Raw genomic sequence first — 11,352 nt, forward strand, 5'->3', positions numbered from 1 at the left:
GTGCTTATGCGTGAACAAGCTGATAGTCCCAGTGTTCTGGCACATAGAACCCTATGAGATACAAGAATCATATAAAGTTCGCTTGAGCGTGACGCCTGATCCTATTTTCCAGGCGTATCATGCAAATGATGCGCTAAATATGACAGGCTAAGTTCCATTAGTGTTGAGCTGGGTCAGAAGTTCGAACATCATGCCTCATCCAAAGATTAGCAATCAAGTGACATATTTTAAAAACCTTTCTTGGTGAAGCCTCACCCAAAGATTAGCTAGGGGCATCCCGTATAAGCTGATTGGGATAATATTTTTCAATCTGAACCTGCAAATTATTGCATATTATTCTAACAGAAAGAAGACTATATACATGCATACGACCGTTTTCGCTAATATTGGAGATCTACAAGACCTTGTAAAATACGTCTATAATAAAATTTTATCGTATAATAATTTCTTGCAGCATGTTAGCAGCAACTGCCTAATCCATTCTCCAAGTTGTAATTATTGTGCTAAAAACTCTTGATAAAAGCACGAATCCATCAATCTCTACCAATCAACTTCTATCATAATGGTGGTTTTGATATTGTATTAACCATTTGATTCTCACCTTCACTAGAGTTTCGGATATTGAAAATAAAAAAAAAAAAAAATTATCGGCTTCATGAATAGGAGCTAATGAAGATCTGCATGTCTCAAGAGAAGGTGGTCACAGCCATCCCACCAAGTCAGCCCGGATAACCTGCTGATCTAAATTCTGGTTTTAATAATCAGACTTCATCAATAATAATGATAATAATCGGACTTTCTTTTTGATTCACCAAGCTCTGTCACCCTCCACTCTTTGATTTGAATGGCTGAAGTATTTGCTTGGTCCTTCCTGATAAACAAACGAGTACATTTCTCCAGCTTATTTTAAAACTTGGTTTGAATATACAAAGGATGTCTATACAGGAAAGCGAAAAGAAAAGGGATGTCCATACCAAGCAAGGCACAAGTTGCAATCCAACATCACAGAAAGTTCGATATTTTTCTAACATAAATCTGATCCTTTTTGTGTAAAATCCTGGCTGTAGAACTTCGTTTTCTCATAGTTTAATTACATAATATGCAAAAGGGAAAAGATGAGATGGATTACAGTGAGACTCAAGACCTATGCTGCATCTGACTTTAAGGTTAGGATGTCCAATCTGCATAATTGTGAAGTAGATGAATTCCATTCAACCTTGATCCTACTAAGTCCAAGGAAGAGAACTTGGATAAGGAACTGGACCGCAATAGCTGAACAAGCCTTTCAGCTCAGGGCATCCATTGGGATAAGGAATAATCCGATGAAATGGATCCCTCTTAAGCTTCTTAAGATGAAGAGAATCTAAGCATCCATATGGGTCTTCTTGGAACTGGATCCTAACAGAAGCTTCACCTTTCTTTGCAGCCTCTTTTGCAGTTGGAGAAGTTGGGGTGCCAAAAAGGAAAAACCTCCCTTCTGGAAACCCAATTGCTGAACGATGTACATATACAAATCTTTCCTCTTTGTAATCATAGCTTACAACCTGCCACCAACCAAAGAAAGTATACGGAGTCTGCTCAAGACCCTACTACCATCCATGATAATATAAACAGCGAAGATAATAATGAGATGTCAGAACCAATGCACAAGTTCAACCATTTACAAAATGCACTGTACAAGCAAGCATTTGGGCATCCAGTTCAAATCAATAATTAGGCATAAACAACAAGCTCTATCTAATCCAATTGGTTCTCGGAGCATTTTCACAACCTAATGGAGAGCGGACATCACCTTTACTCTTCCGTGCAAAATTCCCAATGAAAATGCATGCTCACAGACACATCTCAGCAAAATTATTTTACATCTGATATTTGGGAGGTTTTTGTTTGATCAAACCTCCACCAGCACTAGTTCTTTTGACAACAACTTAAGATATTGCATAAAGGAACAAACAGAGCACACAGGTTCAGAACTACCATATTTGCAAGACTACTGACCACTTGTTTGCTGTCAGAAGGCATGTATGACCAAAGCCTCCCAGAAATAAACAAGCTCTCCTTTCCGTCCACCAGGTCATTACCAACTAAACATTAGAGTCAGAAAGGAGATCTACAGTATAAAATTAACGGTTAAAAGAACATTAGAAAGTCAGTCAATTTCCAGGAGGATATACACATACACCATAGTATTTTTCCAATTTTTATGTCCAATTTGTAAATGGTTTCATTTCGAAAGGTTCTGAAGACTTAAAGATACAAGCCACATAAATCTTTTGTCTTTTCATTGGAACAAGCAACCCTGGAACAGCCTACCTTCGATTAATAGACTTGCTTATTGCAACTTTTAAATGAATTATATTTGCCAAAGGCTACTGTTGATGGAAAAGCTTAGATCAAAATTTAGATCAATTCAACGAGTTAAAGGTTGTTAATACCATTCTCACACATTTGAGCTTGAGTCAAACCTGAAAAGGGCAACTCTGGAGTGGCAACCCTTCTGCTTGATTAAGAACTTAAAACATTATATCAGAAAGTTTCTTTCATATTTTTTTTTCAAAAAGAAAATATCCTAATTTTTTTTAAAAAAAAAACTTGTTGGCGTGCTTGAAGTTATAAACAAATAAGATATATTATTCTTCAATATGTCTGGAGAAGCATAGGTAGTGAAATAGAAATAAGCATCACAGGAAAAAGAGACAGAAGATCACAGTAATATTCTGAGGGTAAGCACCAGTAAGTTCTCGAAACCGACAGACACTAAAAAGAAGGTTCTCAAAACTGTCTCTTGCATGTTCCTCTGTGAGTGCTCTGCTCCTCACACCATCTTGTTTCCCTGTACAAAGAGGCAGGAAAAAAGCATCTCAATAGAACATATAAAACAAATCAAGCATTATACAAAGAGTATTCAATCTCTCTAATTTCTGAGGAATAAGTTGTAGGACACTTCCATGCGGTCTGCAAGTCAAATGTCACCGAAGTTTCAAAATATCAATATTTTTAAATTTCCAAAACCAACTTATTTCAGTAGATTGTTTTAAAGGTCCAGTCCTTGGTCTATGGAGTTTGACATATTTCATGTAATCAATACAGAATTAGAAGAAAGGACTTCATACGAACAAACCATTTAATTTAAAAAAAATGCTGACAAAACCAATTTAGTTAATTTGTCGGGCATTAAGAGAAAGGAAAGAGAGATATCTATCAAGATGAGAAAAAAATCTTAGATGAAGTGTATAATAAAATTATAGTTAATATAAGTGTGTAGCAAAAGCTAATAGAAAGACATTAGAACTTGAGTTGTAAAAAGAACGAAAAAAGAAGATTAAAACAAATGTCACCAAGATAAACATGAAATCAAGATAGCAGTTGCAAAGTTCGTCCACTAAAAAAAAGAAAAGAAATCACTCGAGTTGTCAAGTTCGTATCCAAGAATTTAAGCATTCAAAATTATCTTAATTGCCAATACGCAGAACTCACATGCAAACAATTTGGAGGCTTTAACTTTCTTGTGAGGATATTACTTGCTTATTTCAGTAATAGAGATGTGTACCTGCAAGCTACATAATTATTGATTACTAATTTAGCAAGAGATCAGAAATCAACCCACGGACCTTAATTTTTTCTTGATGCTGTCTAAAGCATTTTAGTTGATCATAACTTTTGACGAAGCATAAAATTTAAGAAAAAAAAGGGACTCCAAGTTATTGGCCTGGAGAGTTAATTGATCTGGAAACTGCTCTAACTAATTCAGCTTGAACTTTTAAATAAGTCAAGAAGTTGTAAACTAAGTCAAAAGAATGGTCAAGTAACATTAGGTCAAACAGTGGTCCATTCCTAGAGGAAACAGTGGAACAAGATACGTGCCACATTACCGAATATTTCTCATATGTTTGTCCATGAATGTTGGGACATCTTCTACGAGTGTAGCCAAGAGTCATGCTCCAACAGTTTATAGTCATTGAAGCCTTAAAGAATTATGAAAAATCATATACAGATACCATTTAACTGATCTCATCTAGCTTTACTTGTTTCTGCCATAAATATGCATATGCTTTGAAAATGAGGTTGTTTGAAGTACAGGGATAATATATAATGGCATGCACCTTTAAATTTGTAAAAAAGTGTATCAACATATGCATGTCGATGAGTTTAAGCACACAAATACATGGTAAACCTGTATTTAATTGAAAATGAGATGTTACATGTTACAGTCCTAGGAAAATAGACAACAGCAGCAAAGACTTTGTACAATATTGTGATTAATAAAACAAGAAGTATTTCATGGTTTAATTTAAAGAAACCAGCATTTCTAGATGTATGCATAAATTAATAAAGTTTTACAAGTTATATTTGGTCGTAGAGGAGAAGGATTTCAAGTGTGAAGAAGCAGATGCAAGACTTGGCTGCCAGAGAAAACATCAATGCCCTAAAAACCAGTGAAATAAAAGTTATTTGATTAAGAAACTAGCTATGTATGAAATATTGCTAAGTGGAAATTCAGCATGAACAACATTGTAAAGGTACTGACCGTGATCAGAAGATCAACTATAAAGCTTGAAAACAACAAGATCTGAACTCAATGGTTGGAAATAGAGATAATATGCATTCTGCAAGATAACCATGTTATTTATTATACATCCACAATTCTAACAGAAGCCAGTTAGACATATTGCTGATGAGGTGGGAAGATATCATGATATCCATATGGTAAAGCAGGTTTTGTATGAAACAGATACCACAAGAGTACAAAAACCTCAAATCACACTGAGCTAATGTATGCAATTGCAGAAGATGGTGGAAATTCTAAAAGATGTTAGTTTAACTAAAAAAGATGAGAAGCTATTACATAAATTAAAAACAGCCTTATCAGCTAGCTTAACAAAATCACAAACAACATTGTATTTGACAAACAGTATAAGCAGTATAAAGCCATTTTAATTCTTCACTGGTAGTGCATATATGCTTATGGATGTAAGGTCGATTTCCTAAGTTTGTCTAATACTTCCTTCCAACCTGAAGTCCAAACCGGCACTGTGATCATAATTATACAATAGAATGAAATAGCATAAGTCAAGAGACAAAGATACCCTCAAAAAAAGTCGAGACAAACATTCACGGAGTCAGAGTCCAAGTATCGCCATAAATCACTTTTGCACACAAGAAGATCTACGCTACTTTGTTCTTACTCTTTCATAGAATTCTGCAAACGTGCACAATGGTTCCATAAATAGTCAATATCATAATTACCGATCAAGCATAACAAAGATAAAATATCACATCCAAAACAATGAACTGATTTCAGCTCATGACGTCGACTGAAAATTGATAAATCATCACCAAGAGAGAAAGCAAATCAATTACCAAACCAGCCTTTTGATTCTGCAACTGCCCAATAACTCTGCGCTTTACTTTGAGGGCCAGCATCCTTTCGAGTTTCCCCACCACTAAATAAAAGAAGAGCTCCCTCATCCTTAGCTGCAATCTCCACCCCTTCTTTTATATGCGACAAAAATGTAGCAGCTTGACCTGGTTGCTTCTGATACGGCTCCAAAAACCACGAATCCTCACGGTCAATCTTCCCACAACTGCTGCTAGTATAGACTGAATGTCCAGCAACCATGACAAGATTACAGAGATTCGCAAAAGGATAAGAACCCGAACCCACACTCAGATCACCGATCCTTCGGTAACCCATCATTCTAAAACGGCTTTCATATGCAGATAGAACAATCAGAATGCTTACTCCAAAGGACAATGAGATGAGACAAATTGCAACAGGGTGCAGCTTGTAGAAATAGTAAATGCGATTTCCGATGGATTTAAGCATCTTGAAGGGTTCAGATTGTAAATTTTTGGACGTTCGGACCTTCCAGGAGTTTCCAGATTCTAAGTCAAATTCCCCCCTAGGGTAAGCAAGGAAGGGCTTGGGACTTCCTGGCCCATGTAACTGGTTATTCATGATGGCATGAAATCGCTCTTAACACAGCAAAGAAGCGAGATCATGAGTACCCATTGGATATTGGCATCAAAACCCCTCAAAAGAAAGAAAGAGATTAAACTATTTTACCCACCAAGATCGAACTTTTGGAGTGGAAACTTGTACAAATTCCGAATTTCTAATCTCGCAGTACAGATCTCTCTCCAAAATTAGTGAAAGAAATGAAATTTAAGTAAATTCTTAACGAAGCAAAACAGCAAGGTGGGAACTTTCTCCAAGAAAACCTCTTTTTCATGAATCCATAATTCTATCAGACAAGCCCAGATGAGAATTCAAAGTTATGAATCGATATGACACTAAATTTCTAAACCTGATACACAATCCCTCTTCTAACATCCAGAAAATGGAAAAAATCTAAGCATTCCTAAAGAGACAATGGAAAAATCTAAACAAACTAAAGGTATCAGAAAGCACACTAACTCGGTATGAATCCGCACTCCAGATGGCACGAAAGAAAACTTCAACTCGAGCCGGACGGAAATCTGAAGTGAAAACTGGATGGAACCGTGAATTTCTCTTCCTTATTCAGCGAAATCTCATCATTGGCAGCCCAAGTCGGATTTAAAAGTGGGGGGAAAACAAAGAAAGGATGGCATCCAGCTTAGAGAAATCACAATCAAGAAGAAGATTTTCTTATTTTTAGACGTTCTAGATGGGATTTCTGTGGGAAACAAACAGAAGTAGACGACAGCTCTTATTGTCGGATTGAGATCTTTAGACTAAATTAGAAAGAAAACAGGGAGAGGAGGGAGCAAGAGACGACGGAATGAAAAAAATCTAATGGAGAGCGCCTGCATCATGTTCATATAGAGGGCCCTTTATACGGTGCCACGTAATATATAACACGATTCTCAAAGCAAGGTAAGAAACTACATAGGTTCCTGGAAATCAAATAGATGATACATTTCTAATCCTTCTTTAATGTAAGAATATTTTTTAAAAAAAGTCCAGGATATAGATAAGAATAGGGAAAACTTCTATTCTTATTAACTTGGTGAATATAACCTTATTTTGATGACTAAATTTAAAATAATATATTTGTATGAGATGAGAGGAGTTACAACTTACAATAATAAAGGCAGGTAGAGGTTCACTTTGCGGTTCACCATTTTGAAGAATTTATCTTATAGAATTACGTGTTTGTGCCTTATCTTTTATGCTATCTTTTTTTTTTAATGATTTTGTTGACTGCACTCACATCCGTCGTGCATGAGTTGCTATTGTACCAAAAAAAAAAAAAAAAACATGTAGGGTTACTCCAGTTGAATAAAGTTGATTTCAGAAATTTTAGTTTAATATTATTATTATTTTTTACTGTGCATGGCTGCATGTCAAAATGAATAAGAGAATATGAAGACAGGTAAATGATTTTTCGAAACACTGTGCTAATCTAATAAGAATTTAAGATTGGTTATTCAATTAATAGTTTTCATCATATTTATCCTTAGCTTCAAATGCACGTCACCTTTGTTCACTAACATTCCAAATTACACCTTTATCCATCCATCCCTTCGTAATATCTTTTTAACAAATTTATCTGCCCTTGTTTAGATCGTACTCTCTTTCTTTAACACAGAGAAACAATAGGAATGTACTGTGAAAAACTGAAAATATATTAATCCATTCATGTTAGTAATAATAAAATCTTTTTATTCAATGGGTTCATGGTCATCTGCCTTGTTCTCATGTGCCTTGGCTGTGGCAAATATTTGAGATTTTCTGCCCTGGATAACAAGCATCGTATTACAACACTCCTAGAAACTCTGATGCAGATGTTTTGTTAGGATTATTATTTGGTTTAGCAGTGCAATAAGGGTAACAAATAATCTATGCTTCCATAAGGAAAACAACTTACCTGCATTATATCAAATTACCAGTTGTTAATTAGTTAACGTTATGTAATGATCTCAAATGATGTATTTCTTAAATGAGATTGAAACTATCCATCCAACACTTCTTTGACATGAATCAGCCGTGCAACATGCAAAAAATTAAAATACTAAACTTTGGATATATAATCTGAATTCTAAGAAATCTCCATATCCATTAAGTATTTAATAGAATTATCTCTCACAGCTATGCACTAAAAAAGAACGTCACAAGAGCGATATTGCTGTAACAACCCAGAATCCTATCCAAAATAGCTAATCGAAAGATATTATTTAGGTTTCTTAATCATGTATAAGTACCCAAGATCTACCTAACAAATAACCGATGAGGAATTAAACACACGCCCGCAAGGGTCCTCACAATTGCATAAGGAAAAAACTAGCTAAAAGTTATAACTTAGCCTAGTTTGTCTAAGGATTACAACTGGAAAGAAGAATGAGTTGGGTCCAAATAATGCTATAGTCCCATGAGCCCTCCCCAATCAATCAAACCATCTGTGCTTCATTAAAACGTAGAAAAATATCATTTGTGTCACACCAATGCGTATGCTGCTATGGCAAGAGGAAATTTCTGTGTCATTGGGCGGGGGTCCACCTTGGATTACTCATGAAACAATAGATAGAAATTTGTAGCCGTGGGTCGTCGATGACATCCTTGGAGACATTATTTTTTGCTGCAATTTGATCGAATTTGTTCGCATATGCTCTTCACCTGCGTCACCCACTTCATCATGCAAATCTAAAGCCTATCAGTATCTTCCATTGGATAAACGAAGAACTGCGGCACCCACGGGATCTTTGGGATACAACGCCCAGCTTATACAGCATTATATTGTCACGAACTAATTTTAGTAGATCATCTGCAACCTTTTAACTTTAAAGAAAGTTCTTACAATTGGAGAGGTGCAATTTTTTTTTTATTGGCGATGCACTTCTTAGCCTCATCTAATTTACGAAGGAAGTCAGTCTCGATTTGAATATATATATATATATATAAATATATATATATGCTCCACTAGATCTTTTTCCAGCCAATAAAAATATATCACGCGTCAAACTTGTATAAAGTTTTTGCAATTTGAATGTAAAAGATTTGCAGCTGATCCAAACTAGAGATTACTTGTTCCTAAATCGCAAACAAGCGTCGACATTTTTTTCGAAGCAACTAATGTTTAGCCCCTGGTTTGATCTCTTTGTTTGACTCCATGTCGCTTGTTTCAAACATCTGAAATATGAAACTGATTGCTGCCCTTTGATTTATCTATTTTCCAATGATCAATAGGTGCTGACCAAATGTTTATTCTTTGGTGCTTGCGTGGTCTAGCTAGACTTCGATCTTCATAACTATATTGTAAATACAACATGTAAGCGTGCAAAAAATCAGACAAATCTATGCATACGATATGTCAAAGGGCCGTCATGTAGATCTAAATGGCGATCAAACTGAGGACCGGGAGTTAATTTGCACAATTTATAAATACACATAGCATCCACTCCGCAATCTGCCAATCTTTGCTCATACATAGTTTTGCACCCATAACTCCTCCATGGCTGCTAAACCCAATCTCTCGCTACTCTTCCTCCTAGCTCTCATGCCAATGGTGGTGGTCATGGCTCAGCAAAATCGTCGGCAGCAAAATTTGACCCATATACACTTCTATGTTCATGACACATTGAGTGGCCCGAACCCCACGACTGTTCGGGTTGTGGAGGGGCCGATGAAATTGCTAGAGACAAACTTAAACTTTGGAGATATCTTTGTGTTTGACGATCCACTGACTGAGGGGCCGAACCCGACATCGAAGCTCCTAGGACGGGCCTATGGATCCTACATCTTTGCATCCCAGAGCACGACCAAACCGATGTTGTTATTGACTGTAAATATCGTGCTAATGGATGGACAGTATGATGGCAGCACATTCTCTATAGTGGCAAGTGATGCAAGTTTTGTTCAAGTGGTGGAGATGCCTATAGTCGGAGGGACCGGCCGATTCCGCATGGCTCGAGGGTATGCTCATTCAAAGACCTACTGGTATAATACCACCACCTATGATGGTATCTATGAGGTGGATGCTTACTTATTGCACTTTGTCATATGAGACTTTTAGGTCCCTATTGGTTTTCTTCTTGTGGTTGTCTTTGTTTGGGATTAGTTCTTTCAGGAGTGGATTGCTTTTCTTGTCTCTGTCTTGGATATTTGATCTTTTTGTATATATAAGTGTTGTTTTGTTTTTCTTTTTTCTTAGTTGTATACATAGTGTGCTTGTGATTGTTTGTTCATAAATTTCTACCATCTCTCTCTCTCTCTCTCTCTATATATATATATATATATATTAGAAAAAGATTATTGTTTCACTGTCCAGTTTCCACGTATTAATTGTCATAACGTGTTCACTAGCACCTGCACAGCTTTGTTTTAGATAATTTATTCTAATAAGCAAAAAAAACAAAAAAGCCTAAAAGAAACTTGAATGGTTGAACTATCGATCGTGTACCATTCGCAGGAAAAAACGTTTTTTATGAATGAATTCACAAGAGAAACTGAGAGATCGTGTGGGCCCCTCGGCCAGCGCTGCGAAGGGGATCAAGCTCATCAGGGTCGGGCGTGTATCTTTAGCGCGGAAGGACTCGATTTCCTTCGCACGAATCCACCGTTGCATCATGCACTGGTCGATTGGAGATTTGTGCAAACAGGCAAATAACAAGTTCAGAGAGCTTTGAGAGCTGTGCTAGATATGATCTAACGATGGATTCGCGCGAAGGAAGGCGAATCCTTCTTTCGCTCGAAAGATACAACCCGGTCCCAGCCTATCACTAAATATTTTCCCTTCACAGCTTCGTTTCCTTGTCTCCGCAGCGTGAAGCTTTTGGTACCACACGCAACAGCACGAATTTCCCAGCGACATGCCAGCTATGAAGAGAAACAGAGTTGGGCCTCATAACATTCGACGTCTAAAATCCAATCCAAACACTTAACCTAGTGGTGTTTGAGGCCCAACTCAGTTACCAAAGGTGCTTTTGAGGGGGACATAAATAATGGTATTATACTTTCAATATTGATAACAATCTTGTCCGTATTCATGGATGATGGAGGACAGCAGGGAGAGAAAAGAAGAGAGAAAAGGAAGAGAGAAGAAATAGGAAAGAAGGAGAGAGGAGAGAGGAGAGAGGAGAGAAAAGGATGAAGAAGAATTAAGCTTCGCATCTAGCCCCACTCAGAGTTTTCCATACCACAGCTTGAAGAAAGAGAATTAATTTTTTATTCATCATAGCATAACCCTAAACGATGTACGGTCCAACATATTTATAGACCCAAAAAATGCAAAAAACCTCCTAAAAGAAACTAGCCTACCCTCAAAATAACGAAATACCAAAATAAGCCCTAAGGCTGTCAAATAACAAAATATCCTAATAAGCCCAAATAACATAAAATCACTCCTAAAATAAAATCAAACTACCAGGACC

The 11,352-nt window shown here is 36.6% G+C and overlaps 2 protein-coding genes across 2 annotated transcripts; one reads left to right on the top strand and one right to left on the bottom strand.

Annotated features, from left to right (window-relative positions):
- Window positions 1–940: 940 nt before the first annotated feature.
- Window positions 941–5,959, bottom strand: LOC103704841 (uncharacterized protein C57A10.07-like). The gene is made up of 3 exons (XM_008788313.4): window positions 5,362–5,959; window positions 2,709–2,833; window positions 941–1,544 (listed from the first exon to the last, which is right to left on the bottom strand). Exons 1-3 carry the CDS (start codon window positions 5,957–5,959, stop codon window positions 1,227–1,229), a joined length of 1,041 nt encoding a protein of 346 aa, XP_008786535.3. The 3' UTR covers window positions 941–1,226.
- A 3,475-nt stretch (window positions 5,960–9,434) lies between these two features.
- Window positions 9,435–9,986, top strand: LOC103704880 (dirigent protein 2). Its single transcript, XM_008788352.1, has one exon. It carries the CDS (start codon window positions 9,435–9,437, stop codon window positions 9,984–9,986), a length of 552 nt encoding a protein of 183 aa, XP_008786574.1.
- The last annotated feature ends 1,366 nt before the right edge of the window (window positions 9,987–11,352 follow it).

Source organism: Phoenix dactylifera, chromosome 14, assembly GCF_009389715.1.
Source record: "Phoenix dactylifera cultivar Barhee BC4 chromosome 14, palm_55x_up_171113_PBpolish2nd_filt_p, whole genome shotgun sequence".
NCBI classification, from domain to species: Eukaryota; Viridiplantae; Streptophyta; class Magnoliopsida; order Arecales; family Arecaceae; genus Phoenix; species Phoenix dactylifera.